The following is an 18,730-nucleotide window of genomic DNA, read 5'->3' as shown; positions in this document are numbered from 1 at the left end:
TGGAGCCACATGTATAAGAAAACAAACATAAAGAAGCTAAGTGCAGTAAATACTGAACCCTTGCTCTTCTCCTAATTGAAGTTGAGAGAGGAAAAAGAGTCTCAACCTTGATAGTAGGTATCAGTGCATGTCCTTTGTGCTCCATCTTATTATGCACCATGGTAGCTCTATGTTCTATAATATGAGTAGCTGATGGCAACATTAATACCAATCCATACACGAAAAGAAATTACACGATCTAAAAAATAATACCAAATCTCAACCATCAAAAATTTAAATTAACTTTTGTTGGCCTAACAAGGCTTACAAATCTTATTTTGTTGATAACAAATCAAGATAATTTAAAATGTTTTGGTTAAAGTGATGATGTTTTAGTAATCAAGCATATGAATTCAAGATCAAGTGATCACAAGTTGAATTGAAAGTTTACATCCCAAAGAGAAGTAGTCAAATGAAAGCTTAAACGATAAAAAATAGACCAATTTGATGCAAGCTTAAAAAGTATTGAAGCTCAAGGTCAAAATGGACTCAAAGAAAGACAAACATGAAGACTTCGCACTTAGAATGTAGGGACGCGAATCCAAAAAATAAATAAAGAAAAGAGGAAGAAAATAAAAAAGGATAAAACAATAGAGCTCATAAATGAGACTCCTTTTCTCGTCGATGCAATCTCTTTTGTTGCTCGGCAACGAGACGCATAGGCTCATCAACGAGAAGATACCGAGGGATTTTCAGAGATTCTGAAATCTCAGGCTCGTTGACGAGGTCTCCTTCTCGGCCACGAACAACCTTCTTTAGCTCGTCGAAGAGAAGTCCGACTCGTCGATGAGTATGACCGGGTCAACCTTGTTTATAAATATCATTTAGTTGCTTAATAAGGAAGAAACTCAACTCTCTCTCTCTATAGGACACGAACCAACCCTCTCTCTCTCTTTCCCTCTCTAAGATTCCATGCCTTCTGTTGCTAGAATCAACAATCTGACATCACTACGTGGGTTAGGAGGAGAATCTCTATAGTTATAGCGAATTAAATTTTTGATCTGAGGATTTTTGGGTTCGAGGTAAGGATCTGATTTCATTTTTGGTTTGGTAGTTATGTAGTAGTTGAGATTATAGTGAAGTATTGTTCTTCGATTTTTAGGTTTTGGGGATTCCGGGTCTTTATTTTGGATCAACTCGTTTGTGTTTCAGTTTCCAAGATTAAGGTAAGGGGATTTTTTTACATTAGTTATTTTTAGAAAACAAAACCATAAGGTATGTAGCTTATGTTTATATGTATTTATTGACGACTTATTTGCAAAGTTTTACTAGGTATAAAGGCCGATTCTTACAGTTTTCACGATTATATGATTTTGGTGAAAAAATGGGGTTTTTGGCATATGATCTCCAAATTCCTTAAACTACTTTATTTGCACTAAAACTAAAGTAGAAGATGCTTGAAACTCTTAATGGCAGCAAAAATGATATTTTACGAACCAATTTATATGAAATGTATAATTGACTAAATAAGTGTGACATATGATATGAATTGAATCTATACTGATTTGATATATATGTATATGAACTATAGAGATTAAGGTTCCAAGTGATTATCAGACAATGCAGAAAACAGGTGCTGGTTAGATACTGTGCCAAGATGAGAAAAGGGTAAAACTGAGAGGTTACGAGGCGATTTTTACTACAGTATCAATGAAAGTAGGCATGAATGAAATTGTGAAAATAATTTCATAGGTTATTATGTTTTTAATGTAAATTATATATATGATATTGGTATTGCAGCTTGTCTTAATAGTATATGAAGCCTTAAAAAGCTTATATTATGTAGGCTCGGTACCGTTACCAAAACAGAGGTACAGTGCAACCACACGCAGTTATTTTTCAGTGTGGGTACCTAGTAGTAGGCTTGGTAAGAAGGGCCACTGGTCAAAAGGGATCAGGGTGGTGATGGCTAAGTCGGACTGCAGTATGTTATGATGCTTGACAATGCCTACACAAACATTGCTCGATTAGTGCTTTCTTATCGCACAACCCTTGCCACGGGGAGTTATTGGCATAGTTATGATAATTTCAAGCTGGACGGTCTTCTAAATATGTATATACATGATTTAAAAGCTTTAATGGGCAAAGTCACAGGTTTGAGTACCAGGCGGAGGGATTGTACAGTGTATGGGAATGTACCCTACCCTAACCTCGGGGACTCTCACTTGTAATGATGTTGGGTTGTATATTATTAGGGATTTATATATGTACTATATATACATTACAATATTGAGAATGTGCAATCTACATAACTGTTTTTAAACAAGAATATAACTGTACAATCACACACTGATGTAATATCTTCCTCTTTATTGAGAAGTGTCTTGCCCTAATCTTACACCCTTTGCTTTAGGAGTCACAGAAAATCAGTCTTAGTCTTCTAGAAAGACTTTGGAGCGTAGCGTCTTGTTAGCTGACGTAAGTTTTGTATGAGTTCTAGGTTGTTTAGTCAGGATGGGTTTTCTTTTTGGGAATGTAATACAATTTATGTTTTACGTATGGATGAATGTATGTAAAGGATAGTTAGGTACTCTGGTATGTCTATTAGAATCCATATGAATGTTTATGTTTTCCGCACTATATGAGAGTAAAGATCATTATGAAATATCCGTATGTCCCTGTTTAGGGCGGGTAGTTATGTATGTTATCAAGATTTGACAGGTTATGTATGTATAACACTCTAGGGCCGTATAAGGGCCGAGGCGTTACATAAAATGTTTTTAAGTTTGAAGAAAGTCTTATGTAAGTACTTCATTTAAATGTCAATATGGATGCATTGAAGCTCATTAGGATTCATTATTGACTTAGAGACCAAATTTTGAAAACCCCAGAAAATATGTTCAAAAGTCTCAAAATATTTTGGCAAGTATACAAGCTCACAAAAGTTTTTGGAAGCTAAATTAAAAGCATAAGTTTTTGCCTGTCTAGGCGACTGACCCATTCTGGTTAGGCCATTGACATTTTATGTTGAATTAAATTGGCAAGATAGAATAGGCCCAGTCGACTGATCCTGTTAAGTCCAGGCGACTAACCCAATTCTGATTTTGAAATTTCGCTGGAATTCAAAAGCTCAGGCGACTGACCCCGATAGTCTAGTCGACTGAACTTCATAACGGCTAATTTTAAATAGTGAAGAAAAAATTTCAAATTAGATTTTTTAACCCCCAACCTTTGTAAAAACTTGGGAAATACTCAAAGTAACTTGGGGAACATGAAATAGATGCTTTTTAACTTTATAAATACATGGAAAACCTAAAGATTTCATACATCAATAAAAATCAAGAATTACAATAAGCAATAAGCCTTATAGCTCATACTTTTCAAAAGCTTTCTTGCTCACACATACTTGCTGAAGTTTTATTGAGTCTTGCCGATCTATTCTCACCAATCTTTGTGCACATATACTTAGTTTTTCAATCAAAGAAGATCCCGGTGATAAAAATTTCTAAGCTTCAAATTCTTTCTATATTGATATTTAATTGAAGTATTTTCTATTGTGATAATCAACTCTTTGGTGAGTGTCATCACAAAATTTTCTCTTGTTATTTTTTACGATTCAAGGTTGATTGAATCGTTGGCTAACCGAGCGTGGAGTATCACTTGGAGAGGAGGGCTCCATCCTACTTGAAAAAGTTTGTGAATGGTTTGCTCCGCCCGATTAAGAGAGCCGTATAGTGAAATCCTTGGGTGGTTTACCTAAGGCGAGGACATAGGCGAGTATATCCGAACCTCGTAAAATCTTGGTGTCTTTCTTTTCCCTAAATCTTTTAATTTTCTGCATTTATAAATTGCATGGATCCTTACTTAATTTCTGGAAATTAATTTGTTAAAGGGAGTACGTTGATTGATAAATATCAAAGTTTGCCGAAACCTTAAAGGGAGTGCGTTGATTGATAAATATCAAAGTTTGCAGAAACCTTAAAGGAATACGTTGATTGATAAATATCAAAACCCATTAACACACTTAAATTCAAGCAACATTTTTTATATCAAAAAGCTAAATTTGGAAGCCTGCTGAATTTCTAAGTTTAATTCTTATTTAAATCAGCATACTATTTGTTTGTTGTATTGACATATTCAAAAGGATTGTTGGTTGAACTTGTGAGGTTGCAAATCAATATCATTGTAATTGTGTGATTTTTGAATATTAATTTGTTGGGTTAACTCTTAACTAAAGGAACTTGTAAAACAAAGAGATTTCAAACAAAATTTTAAAAACCCAATTCACCCTCCTCTTGGGAATACACCTTACTTTTCAATTGGTATTAGAGCAGGGTTGTAGCAAATATTAATCTAAAGGCTATATAAAGATCCCTATGGCACACTTAGGTGTATCTCCCTTTGCCGAGGGTCAATTCTCATATAGACCACCTATTTTATGCAGTGTAAATTATACCTTTTGGAAACAACGAATGAGGATATACTTAAAAACTATGAATTGGAAAGTATGGAAAGTAGTCCCACATGGTGATCTCATCCCTACTAAAAACGTAGACAACAAAGACGTACCTAAGGAAGCAAAAGAGATGACCGACAATGACTATAAAATGTTGCAAGTAAATTCAAGTGCTATGAATGCACTATATTGTGCTCTTGGCGTAAATGAATTCAATAAGGTCATGACATGTAAATCAGTTAAAGAAATCTGGGATAAACTTGAAGTGACTTATGAAGGAACGGTTGATGTTAGAGATAGTAGAATCGACTTACTCACAAGAAAATATGAGGCTTTTAAGATGAACCCGGATGAAACCATCACTAGTATGTACACTAGGTTCACTCACATAATAAATTCCCTCAATGCCTTAGGGAAAAACTACTCTACATATGAGATGATTCGGAAAATCCTTAGAGAACTTCCACCGATTTGGGAACCTAAGGCCACCACAATAACTGAAGGAAGAAACTTGAAGAATACGTCTCGAGATGAATTAATAGGATCCTTACTCACATATGAGAGGGCAATAAACGAAAGAATTGGAGGAAAATCTGAAGCCAAGGAATCCATTGCATTTAAAGCCTCAAATGAAAGTTTTGGTGATGAAGATGAAGAGACAATGGATGTGAATGATGTAGCCCTCATAATCAAGAGACTTACAAAAATCCTTAGAAAGAAAATTAAAAGAAAATTCCAAGACTCCAAATCAGATAAAGAAGAAACTAATGAAAAGAAAACAAAGAAAGAACCTCCTACATGCTATAATTGCAAGAAAGTTGGACACAGAAAACCGGATTGTCCACAACTCAAGAAGGGTTCTAAAAAGAAAAGGAAAAAGGCAATGAATGCAACTACATGGGACAATATAAGTTCTATTAGCTCAGAAAGCGAATCATGCGATCAAGAGGTTGAAAATGGTTGTCTTATGGCATGGGACGATGATGAGGAATGAAGCTCTTTATCCAAATCTTGTGATAATTCATATAATGAATCTAGTTCATATGATGAATCCAGTGATGAGAGTAGACCATCTTATGAAGAACTACAAACATAATTATTCAAAGTTCATAAGATTCTAGTTAAAGTAACTAAACGATATACTTCATTGAAAAATAAGAATGAAACTGTAATGAAAGAATTAGAATCTAAAAATCTTGTTGAAAGAGAAAATGATCTAAAAATCAAGAGACTAGAAAGCAAGAATGAAAAAGTAATGAAAGAACTAGAAGATTTAAGATTTCGGACTTCTATTGAAAAAGAAAAGGACCTAATCATTGGTGAACTTGAAAGCAAAATAAATCACATAACTAAAGAGCTAATAAGGATGCAAGCAAACTGCAAAAGAATGAAAGATTTAGAAATGCTTTGTTTTGAAAGTAAAATTGAGGATCAAAATAAAATAATTTACAACTTCACTAAAGGAAAGTAGAACTCTAATAAAATGATTGGATCACAAAGAATGTCTATGGATAAAGAAGGTATAGGATTCAATGGAGTAGAGAACTCAAGGAAAAAGAACCTCTACATGGGGTACTTTGTAAAAGCCTTTAAAGATTATGCTAGCACCTCCTCAAATACTTACACTCACACCACATGCTTCTTATGTAAGAAGAAATGACATATAAAGTTTGAATGTCCAGTAAAGAGAAAGGGTGTGAAAACTAAAGATGTTTGGAAAGTAAAAGAAACATCTATTGTCAAACCATCAAGATCTAAGAAAGTATGGGTACCAAGACGAAAGCCTAGTTCACAAACCAAGGACTCCATAGATCTTAGGAATAGTCATTCTTATTAGGAATTGAGAAAGATAAATTTGTACTTAAATGAAAAATGGCAGTTCCTACATAGCCTACAGTGTTTAAAGTAGCTAAAAACAAATATAAGAAGAGATTTAGCAATGACTATAAGTGTGCTCTGATAGTAGATAATGCTAAAAATATAAAACTAAGATATTTACTATAATAAAGACCCTGAAAAGCTGAGTGAAGTGAGGAATCAAATGCAAACTTGACTGTGCATATCATGGAAAATGATATCAACTATAAGGAAAGAGTTAGAATGACCCTAGTTAAATTATTAAATAAAGGTTATAAACTCTTAAGGTTAAAAATTCTAAGAGCGCAACATATGTTGCTCTTTGCATAAATTTGAGATTTAAAAGAACTAATTGATTGATTAAAACACTAAACAAAGCTGCTACTTAGAAAATCTGAAGAGCTCACAAATACCAAGAAGAAAATTCTCCTTGTTCAATATATGGAAAGCCACTTAATTAAAATTAATACAAGGATATTGAACGAGTTGAAATGGACAATTTTAAAGATGAGTTTCTGAACTTATTGAAACAAATACAAGAATGACATTGTTGGCTACAATCAAGAAAACTTGGATTGTACAAGGTGTAACTTAGAAAATATTAAGATTTGGAAAGCCATATGAATTTTGGTATTCGTATACAAAAGAATTTTTTGAAACCAAACACTAAGGTGGGTTGAAATGTTTGACACTACTATTTTTTTTGCTTAGCTCTTTCATTTGTTTTCTCTAGACCATCTTAGTTCACATGCTGATGTTGGATTATGTTATATATTTTTGGGCATGTTGAATAATGGATGACCATGTTATGATTGAAATATATGATGGATTATGGACTTTGTTATTGCAATCTAAATGCGAATTTTTTTTGGGTCCTTAGTACTTTTGCATAGTATTTCTTTCGGTTTATCCTTTTGTTGATATAAAAAGGAGGAGAAAATTTAGCAAATTGAGCATAAGCATGACATAATAATTTAAAATTAAAGCATGATTGATAATGATGATTGCTAATGATGACCGATAATGATGAGAGCTTTGCATGATATTTACACTCATACTATACATGGATACATAGTTTGTCCTTCAAGAATGAAATTATGAATTTATTGAATACAAAATATATTTCATTCAGGGGGAGTTATACTTGTTAAGTAATAATAACATGATTTTTGTTCATTACTAGAAATTATTGAAAAATCTAAAAAACAATCTTTTGTATTTTCTCATGCTTTTTGGGACTTATTGTCTATCTTTTTATGCATGATGAATGCAAAGTTTCTATTTTGTGTCTTCACTGGATATATACTTTTGCTTCTGATTGCTCATTGCCTTGATATTTATATTTTTTATTTTTCTCTTTTTGATTGATGTCAAAAGGGGGAGAAAGTGTGAGCAAAATTGAAATAAAATGCAAAATTGAGATAAACTACAAAATATAAGATATAATGATATGAGATATGAGACACTAATTCTTGATTGATATATAGATCTTGAAAAATGAACTTACATGGAATCTAAAACTGAATCTGGTACTATATTGTATACCATAATATGAATGATTTTTTTTCCAAACATTGTTAAAAGTGTGCTTATTGTAAGGGGGAGCCTTATCAAGGTTCTCTCACTTTTACTCCTTATTTGTAATCATAAAAAATGGGGAGATTGTTGGCCTAATAAAGCTTACGAATCTTATTTTGATAATAACAAATCAAGGGAATTTAATATGTTTTGGTTAAAGTGATGATGTTTCAGGAATCAAGCATATGAGTTCAAGATCTAGTGATCACAAGCTGAATTAAAAGTTTACATTCTAAAGACAAGTGGTCTAATGAAAGTTTAAACGATCAGAGATAGACCAATTTGATGCAAACTTAAAGAGTATTGAGGCTCGAGGTCAAAATAGACTCAAAGAAAGACAAACATGATGACTTCGCACTTAGAATGTTTTTAAGTCTTAAGAAAGTCTTATGTAAGTACTTTATTTAAATGTCAATATGGATGCATTGAAACTCATTAGGATTCATTATTGACTTAGAGGCCAAATTTTGAAAACCCCAGAAAATATGCTCAAAAGTCTTTGTAGACACCCTAATTTTTATCAATCCATTTTCGAAAGACCCCGTGCAATAAAATTTGACTCTGAATCTCGAAAATTGGAGGACCTTTTTTGTGAAAAGCCTGATATTTTTAAATTGAGTTCCGGTATTTTTAAATTGAATCCCGGTATTTTAAATTGAGTTCCGGTGTCTTTAATCGAGTTCCGATATTTTTATTTGAGTCTCGTTGTTTAAACCGAGTCCCGTCATTTTCAAAAATAAGTCTCTTTTGACTTTAAAATTGAATCTTTCAATTTGGGCATTTTCAATTTTTAATTTGAATTTTTCCAAAATTTTTAAATTTTTCGGAGTCGAATTGTTTAATTTTTAAAATGAATTCTTACCAAGTCATTTGACATTTCAATTTCTGAGAATCAAGTATTATTTAAAACAAGCTTTTCATTTGTGGAAAATAAAATGAAAAAACCAAAAAGAAAACAAAAAGGAAAATGTAGGTTATTCAATTTCCAAGTTTCACCTGAAGCACATCCCAAGCCCTCCCGCGTATCAAGAAGAAAATCAAAAACGGTTGGAGGATGAATAAAGAAGTCAGAAATCCACATGTGCAGGTGAGGAGGTTAGAAAAATATTCCCTGCCAGGGAATTCTGTTAGGACCATTCACGGGGGGAAAAGTTGCTTTTGCGCGCCAACTCCATCTGCAGACTCCCTATAAAGAGAGTTATGCGCAGGCAAAAAGGTGGGGGCATTGGTCACTGTTCATTTGTCACCACCCCACCACTCTCTCACTTCTCTTGCTCGTTCTTTCTCTTCATTTCCCTCACGGGCAGAGAGCCATCTCACAACTCCCACCCTCTCGCTTCTATTCCCCCACTCTCCACTGTCCACCATCGTTCTCCACCCATCCTCTTCCTCAATTCCCGAGCTCCACCTCACCACAGCAAACCACCAGCCGATGTCACCCTCAGCTGATCCTTCGGCCACCACCCTCTCCCAACTCCAGCAAACTCAAATCGGAGCCATCAAACCCCTCCATCCTCTCCGTCAACTCCACCATCCTCTTCGGCGACACCAGCAGCAGAACTCCGGCACCTCTCGGGTTCTAGGACGGCTAGCAGCAGTTGCAGGAACACCCCCAACGAACCACCAACTCCGGCGTCTCCTCTCAGTTCTCACTCACCCCAGCAATCATCATCGGCTCCTATCATCAGCCCCGGCGACCTCACTGTAAGTCCCCTGTCCTCTCCGGTCACGCATCTGCAGACACTTATGCTCACATCTGCAGTACACTCTAATGTAGCACACTGTTACACTCGGCTACACACATAGGTAAACACACGCTGATCCACTCGCCTAAGCACCTGCAGACTCACCTGCAACCTCCTATCACACGGTTGCTCCAGCCAGAGACTCCTCCATCGCCATCTCTCTCTGGTTTTCCCTTTCTTATCCCACAGCATATCTGACCTCACTTAGAGTAGCAGCGGTAAGTTGGTAACACCCGTGACCCTCACTGCACAGATCCAGGCCACCCACGTCTTCCCTTTCATATACCAGACAACCGGGATCCAGACTCCCTCTCCGAGACCACTAGAACCGCCACCCATCTCCTCCTTTACTCTCTCGTTTCCAACCAAGCTAGCAAACCAGCAGCTCCATCTCTCTCCGAGCTCTCTTTCTCTCTATCGGGTCTCTTTTGGAAATCGTCTCGGCCATATCCACCCTCGCCACCCTCACATCGTCATTACACCAGCCCTGGTGTCGTCGTGCCAAGACCAGCTGTTATTCAGTTCCCTCGTTCGGCCGCGGAACAAGATAGCCATAGCCCGAGCTTCGCTATCACCTTTTCTCTCTCTCACGGAAGCTCACACCAGCAAACCAAACTTTCCTGACCCACTCACAACCACTCCTCATTTCCCTTGCTCACTGAACACCACAGCCACGTACCCAGCCCAGCCATCCCTCACATACAACAGCCTATTGACTCCGGCGACCATTAAACTCACCATCCACCATCTTCACCTGCATCACCCTCGGCATCTCCCACGTTGCCCATGGTGATCCCCCACAGCAGCTCGCTCCTATTTTCCACCACCACTTATACACACCATCTCCGGTCATTCTCGCGGTGCAACAAAGCACTAGCCACATCACCGACATCACCAAACGCAGCCATATCATCGCCGCTGATAAAGCAAATGGGACGGTGTCGCAAATTCACAGTTCGGCGACAATGATAGCATGACGACGTCGTCTCCACCACTTCCGTCTCTCACGGCCACTCCCATCTCTCTCTCTACAGTCCTCATTCCCAGCCTCCAGAGATGTCTCCCTTGTTTCTACTTTCGTCTTCCTCCTCAACCGTCACTCACTTGTCTCTGGTCTCATCTACCGCATCGTCTCCGGCACCCTCCGACGTCTCCGTCACTGTTTCGCCTTCACTAACTCTCACAACCTCAACACGGACACGAAGGAAATGATGGCCGGTGGACAGAGCAGCAGAGTACGTGTAATTGTAGAAGAAATATCATGCTCGTCACCTCGCCATTCATAATATAAACAACATGCCCGCTGTTCCGGGCCAGTTAAATCTAAACGAACATGTCTTGAACGTGCTTAAGAATTGCAATCATTTTAACCAACTGAATCAGCTTCAAGCTTTCCTCAAGCTCTCGGCCATGGTCAAACGTAGTTCTTCGCCTTCAAGCTCGTTCTCTTCTGCACTGTCGCACTGGCATACCTGGAGTACGCCCGTTCCATATTCTATCATCCTATACACCGCCATGATCATAACTTATGCTTCTCAGTCCAACAATAAGTCAGCATTCATCTTGTATGGCGACATGGTTCGCCAGGGACACCCTCGACCCAACCAATTTTTCTATCCATATGTCTCAAAATCGTGCCCCGAAATTTCACAAACTCATGGCACTGAATCGGTGCATGCCCAGATTGTAAAATGGGTTTTCATTGGATACCCAGTTGTTCATACTGTACTCGTGGTCTCGAGAACTGTTTGATGGAATGTCTGATAGAATTGTGGTTTCTTGGACTGCTATGATCTCTGGATACTGCCGACATGGGGAAGATGGGAAATGCTATACTATTGTTTGAGAAGATTCCCGCGAGAGATATCCCATCTTGGAATACTGTTATTGCAGGGTGCGCTCAAAATGGTTTGTTCTCCAAAGCAATTTTGCTTTTGGATAGGATGTCAATTTTATGAGTTTTTTCTGGTTTTATTATTAAAAATAAATATAATAAAAATTTTCCAAAACTAATGCTCACGTAATCTCACGGCTTGATGCTGCGAGATTTAAACTAATGGACCGTTGGAAAATTGACACGTAGCACGGAGGGGAGCAAATCTCGCAGCTTGGAGCTGCGAGATTTAAAGGGAGCAGCCAGCGGAAACGTGACACAAGACAGGGGTTGGAGCAAATCTCGCAGTTTGGAACTACGAGATTTAAAGGGAGCGGCAGCGGGAACCGTGTTTGCAAAGTGATTGCAAAGAGTGCAGAGGGGACGGGAGATTGCAGAGAGTGTAGGTGACTGTTCGGAGCTTGGGAAATTTTGGTGGAACTGAAAGGGATTACTGGGAATTTATTTCTAGTAACTACAGGGAAAAAAAAAGAAACAAAACAAAAAGCGGTTTACAGGGAGAAGGAGGTTTCGGAGGCAAGAAGTCGGGGTTGGAAGCTGAATTTACAGGTACGAATGGAGAAGAAATAAAAGGAAAAATTTGTGGAGGCAAGGAGAAACTTTCGTCCCTCTTACGTTTTCGTGCTTGATGTGCCTCAACAGGATCATCTCTCTCAACATCCTCAGTGCATCAGTCTGACTCTCAAACACATTTTTTATCTTCTTAATGGCAACTTTCTCATTTGTTTCTCGGTTAAAGGAAGAGCAGACGATCCCATAGGCTCCTTTGCCGACGGGTTTGATCGGAACATATTTGGTGTCGATCTCAAACAATGTCTGCCACAGCCGGGAACAATGCTTTCCTGGAGGCTTGATCCCATTTGGAGGCTCCACCATAGTCGCCATTGCCCTACATATTTCCAACAAAAAAAAAAAAAATGCAATCAATACAATAAATATCCTAGCAAATTTTTTTTAAAAAAATGTTGAATCCCTTATGGGCATATATAAGAATCAATAACGGGAAATAAGATCTTCATGCAACTTTCCAATAATAGCCGTATTATTTTAATTAATGTTCAAAACCAACCCAATATAAGAAAAAATTTAAATTTAGAATTTTTGATGACTATTCAAAACAAAAGATATTATTTAAAATTTAAGACCCCAAGAAAGGAAAGGAAATTAAAAGTTAAAAACAGAGGGTGAGAATTGATCCTTACTTTCGATTTCTGCTATTAGTCCTATGCCTTTCTTCCCTGTTCTGCTGTTGTTCTCTTTGCTTTTCTCCAGAGTATCCAAATTTCCCTGAAACAGAACACTGTATTTTCAACCTTTTCAATGGAAAAACTCATCAAAAGAAAGAAAATAAAAAAAAACTCTTAGATTCCCGCGCACCTTAAACTGGAGAACTTGTGGAGTATAAGCAAAGAAAAGCTAAGTCGCAAAGAAATCTGATGGAAAGCACCAGCAAATTTCTCCAGGAAATTGGAGCAGAGTGCGAGAGGCACCGTGACCGTGCAATCTTCCGGAGACTAGTATATATAGTGAGAAAACCATGATGAGAGAAGTAGTCAGCACACATCAAATTCAAAATTTGTGAAGTAGAAATGGAGTGGCGTCTGAAATCTCCCAGCCTGTCTCGCCAAGATACGATCGAATCCCAACTAGATCGGAGAGCTGCTACGAAGTGTCCGTTATCCTAATATCAGCTTATGATCTGGCAGCTTCTGATTACGCAAGAAGCTCCATGACAGTAAGAGAGAGAGATTTGTGCCTTCCCGGTGTCGCTCCCTTTAAATCTTGCAGCTCCAAGCTGCAAGATTTGCTCTAATCCTGCCACGCGTCACTTTTCCACTGGCTGCTCCCTTTAAATCTTGCAGTTTGGAGCTGCGAGATTTGTTCCCCTCCGTGCCACGCGTCAATTTCCCAGTGGCCCATCAGTTTAAATCTCGCAGCTTGATGCTGCGAGATTATGTGAGCTTTAGTTTGGGAAAATATTTTCCAATCAGAGTATTATTTAATATTTTATTTATTTTTAATAATAAAATAGGAAAAAACTCCGTATCCATAGCTAGCGAGCTATAACTTCTAAGGATCGATATTTGAGTTTTTTCCAAGCTGTGAGATTTAAATTGATGGGTTGTTGGGAAATTGACGTGTGGCACAGAGGGGAGCAAATCTCGCAGCTCCAAGTTGCGAGATTTAAAGGGAGTAGCCAATGGGAAAGTGACACGTGGTAGGACTGGAGCAAATCTCGCAGCTTGGAGCTGCGAGATTTAAAGGGAGCGACAGCGGGAAGGCACAAATCTCTCTCTCTTATTGTCATGGAGCTTCTTGCGCAATTAGAAGCTGCCAGATCATAAGCCGATATTAGGATAATGGACACTTCGTAGCAGCTCTCCGATCTAGTTGGGATTCGATCGTATCTTGGCGAGACAGGCTGGGAGATTTCAGACGCCACACCGTTTCTACTTCGCAAATTTTGAATTCGATGTGTGCTGACTACTTCTCTCATCATGGTTTTCTCACTATATATACTAGTCTTCGGAAGATTGTACAGTCACGGTGCCTCTCGCACTCTGCTCCAATTTCCTGGAGAAATTTGCTGGTGCTTTCCATTAGATTTCTTTGCGACTTAGCTTTTCTTTGCTTATACTCCACAAGTTCTCTAGTTTAAGGTGCGTGGGAATCTAAGAGTTTTTTTTATTTTCTTTCTTTTGATGAGTTTTTCCATTGAAAAGGTTGAAAATACAGTGTTCCGTTTCAGGGAAATTTGGATACTCTGGAGAAAAGCAAAGAGAACAACAGTAGAACAGGGAAGAAGGGCATAGGACTGATAGCAGAAATCGAAAGTAAGGATCGATTCTCACCCGCTGTTTTTAACTTTTAATTTTCTTTCCTTTCTTGGGGTCTTAAATTTTAAATAATATCTTTTGTTTTGAATAGTCATCAGAAATTCTAAATTTAAATTTTTTCTTATATTGGGTTGGTTTTGAACATTAATTAAAATAATACGGCTGTTATTGGAAACTTGCATGAAGATCTTATTTCCCGTTATTGATTCTTATATATGCCCATAAGGGATTCAACATTTAAAAAAAAAAAAAAAATTTGCTAGGATATTTATTGTATTGATTGCATTTTTTTTGTTGGACATCTGTATGGCAAGGGTGACTATGGTGGAGCCTCCGAATGGGATCAAGCCTCGAGGAAAGCATTGTTTCTGGCTGTGGCAGACATTGTTTGAGATCGACACCAAATATGTTCCGATCAAACCCATCGGCAAAGGAGCCTATGGGATCGTTTGCTCTTCCTTTAACAGAGAAACAAATGAGAAAGTTGCCATTAAGAAGATAAAAAATGTGTTTGAAAGTCAGACTGATGCACTGAGGATGTTGAGGGAGATGATCCTGTTGAGGCACATCAAGCATGAAAACGTGAGAGGGACGCAAGTTTCTCCTTGCCTCCACAAAATTTTCCTTTTATTTCTTCTCCATTCGTACCTATAAATTCAGCTTCCAACCCCGACTTCCTGCCTCCGAAACCTCCTTCTCCCTGTAAATCGCTTTTTGTTTTGTTTTTTTTTTCCCCTGTAGTTATTGGAAATAAATTCCCAATAATCCCTTTCAGTTCCACCAAAATTTCCCAAGCTCTGAACGGTCACCTGCACTCTCTGCAATCTCCCATCCCCTCTGCACTCTCTGTGATCACTTTGCAAACACGGTTCCTGCTGCCGCTCCCTTTAAATCTCGCAGCTCCAAACTGCGAGATTTGCTGTAGCCCCTGCCACGTGTCACTTTTCCGCTGGCTACTCCCTTTAAATCTAGCAGCCCCAAGTTGTGAGATTTGCTCCCCTTCGTGCCATGTGTCAATTTTCCAGTGGCCCATCAGTTTAAATCTCGCAGCATCAAGTTGCGAGATTACGTGAGCATTAGTTTGAGAAAATTTTTCCCAATTAGAGTATTATTTAATATTATTTTTATTTTTAATAATAAAATGGGAAAAAACTCTCAATTCTCTCAGATGGGGGCCACCATCTGCTCTCTGCATTGCTTGCAGCTAGCTCCATGCTAACACCCTCTCACACACACTGATGCACACTACACACACACATTAAGAGACACACCTACACACACCACTAACACACACCTACTCACACACCCACTAACATAGCATCACTGCTCCACACTACACACAATAAAAACTCACACTAACACAAACTATTTACACACACCGGTTCATGCACTAAAGCACTCACCACTCACTGTTACACACACACACACACACACACACACACACACACACACACACACTGAAACACACACCCCTAACCCATCAATTCAAAATCACCCACACGCAGTGAATAACCCCACCAATTTAAAATCACCCATCAATTTAAAATCTCTCTCTCTCTCTCTCTCTCTCACACACACACACACACACACACACACACACACACACACACACACACTCTGACACACACTCCACTAACCCACAATTTAAAATCTCACACTCACACACCCCCAGGGTGTGGTTCAGGTGGTAGTACGGGCTGCGGGAGTGCCTCTCACGAGATCAGGTGTTCAAACCCTCTCGGGTTCATTTCCATCTCTAGATTCCTGAAATTTACATTCCTTTGGAGTTGTGGGGTTGGCTTCAAGGGGTGCGAGATTAGTCATGTGAACCGTAAAATGGACACGTGGAAACCCGGTGCGTAATCCATAAAAAAAAAATAAAAATCTCACACTCACACACACTGGCACACACACCACTAACCCACCAATTTAAAATCACCCACACACACTAAAACTCACACGTATCGTGCATCCATGCACACACATTTTTCATATTCCATGCACACATTTTTCACATTCCATGCATGCACATTTTTCATACACTCCATGCATGCACACACTAAAATACACGCTAACGCACGTGCCCCATGGGCGCCGCAGGTTGACTTGGCCTTGATCGGGCCTAAAATGGGTTGACCCTCCTTGGATTGGTTCTTTTCCGAACCGGTTGGTTCTTCAGAACCGGTATGAAACCACTTTGGTCTTCCATTTTATTTCTCATCTTCTTTCCAATTTTTGCGGATTTTGTGTTAATTCCTTCTTTGTTAATTAATTACTTTGAGAAAAATATTAAAAAATCACCAAAAAATCAGAAATTTCAAAAAATGTATTTGCACAAGTCTTTGAAAAATCATAAAAAATATTTTTTGAGGTCCGTGTCGTCCCGAAGGAGTCCGAAAACCTCTCGGAATATTATTTTTATACTTAGAAAAATCCTATAGATTTCAAAACTCCGGAAGTGTATTTTTGTATCCTATTTTCTTGATTTTCCATCTCAATGATTGCAACAAAGGGCATAGACTCTCTCGAGTATTAGATTCCTCCGATTCTGAGGGAATACCTATATAGTATTTTCATTTTTTCGATTTTTGGAAGGAAGTAATTTTGAAAGGCTTATTAGATTTATTTTGGGATAATTTTTGATTAATCTAATACCGTTCGTAAGAACGGGCACGTGGGGAGTGCAAATTCCTTTCCCTAACGTAACCGTACTCTCAAGCCCGACTCTAGTGACGTAGACCGATTCTACCCCTAACGGGGTAGCAATCAAATGTTCTAACCGCACTTCAAAAGGTTAGTGGCGATTCCATCACACATTGTTTTCCACGAAAGATATTTTTTCAAAATACACATTCTATTTTTCCCAGTTCGCAGCTGCACCCATTTTTGCCAGAGTTGTTTTCTGGCAGGGTTCGGGACATTGTGACAGTCTTAAAATATTTTGGTAAGAATAAAAGCTTACAAATTTTTTTGGAAATTAAATTAAAAACATGAGTTTTTGCCTTTTCTAGTGACTGACCCATTGTGGTCAGGCCACTGACATTTTATGTTGAATTAAATTGGGAAGATAGAATAGGCCCAGTCGACTGACCTTGCTAAGTCCAGGCAACTGACCCCATTCTAATTTTGAAATTTTTCTAGAATTAAAAAACCTAAGCGACTGACCCCGATAGTCTAGTTAAATGAATTTTATAATGACTAATTTTAAATAGCGAAGAAAATTTTCTAAATGAGATTTCTTGGATCCCAAACTTTGTAATAACTTAGGAAATACTCAAAATAACTTAGGGAACACAAAATAGATGCTTTTTAACTCTATAAATACATGGAAAACCTAAAGATTTCATACATCAATATACAATCAAGAATTACAATCAGCAATCAAGCTTTATTGCTCATACTCTACAAAAGCTTTCTTGCTCACACATACTTGCTGAAGTTTTACTGAGTCTTGCTGATCTATTCTCACCGATCTTTACGCACATATACTGAGTTTTTCAATCAAAGAAGATCCCAGTGATAAAAATTTCTAAGTTTCAAATTCTTTCTATATTGATATTTGATTGAAGTATTTTCTATTGTGATATTCAAATTGTACTAATAAGCTCTTTTGAGAGTGTCATTGTAGACAATTTTTTCTCTTGTTGTTTTTGACGATTCAGGGTTGATTGAATTGTTGGCTAATCGAGCGTGAGGCATCGCTTCGAGAGGAGGGCTCCATCCTACTTGAAAGAGTGTGTAAATGGTTTGCTTTGCCCAGTTAAGGAAGTGGTATAGTGAAATCTTTGGGTGGTTTAACTAAGACGAGGATGTAGGCAGGTATAGCCGAATCTCGTAAAATCTTGATGTCTTTCTCTTGCCTAAATCTTTTAATTTTATGCATTTATAAATTGTGTAGATGCTTATTTAATTGCTGGAAATTAATTTGTTAAAGGGGGTACATTGATTGATAAATATCAAAGTTTGCGGAAACCTTAAAGGGATTACGTTGATTGATAAATATTAAAGTTTGCGGAAACCTTAAAAGAATACGTTGATTGATAAATATCAAAACCCATTAACATACTTAAATTCAAGCAACATATTTGATATCAAAAAGATGAATTTGGGAGCGTGCTGAATTTCTAAATTTAATTCTTATTTAAATCAGCATACTATATTGTTTGTTGGATTGACATATTTAAAAGGATTGTTGGTTGGACTTGTGAGATTGCAAATCAATATCATTGAAATTGTGTGATTGCTAAATATTAATTTGTTGGGTTAACTCTTAATTAAAGGAACTCGTAAAACAAAGAAGTTTCAAAGAAAATTTTAAAAACCTAATTCACCCCCCTCTTGGGAATACACCTTACTTTTCAACTTTTTTTATAAATAAAAAATA

The 18,730-nt window shown here is 37.7% G+C and overlaps 1 protein-coding gene across 1 annotated transcript; it reads left to right on the top strand.

Moving 5' to 3' along the window:
- The first annotated feature begins 1,599 nt into the window (after positions 1–1,599).
- Positions 1,600–18,364, top strand: LOC131155917 (uncharacterized). The gene is made up of 3 exons (XM_058109366.1): positions 1,600–1,618; positions 9,079–9,574; positions 18,009–18,364. Exons 1-3 carry the CDS (start codon positions 1,600–1,602, stop codon positions 18,016–18,018), a joined length of 525 nt encoding a protein of 174 aa, XP_057965349.1. The 3' UTR covers positions 18,019–18,364.
- Positions 18,365–18,730: the final 366 nt, after the last annotated feature.

Source organism: Malania oleifera, chromosome 5, assembly GCF_029873635.1.
Source record: "Malania oleifera isolate guangnan ecotype guangnan chromosome 5, ASM2987363v1, whole genome shotgun sequence".
Taxonomy (NCBI): domain Eukaryota; kingdom Viridiplantae; phylum Streptophyta; class Magnoliopsida; order Santalales; family Ximeniaceae; genus Malania; species Malania oleifera.
This window is presented reverse-complemented; position numbering and strand designations above follow the sequence as displayed.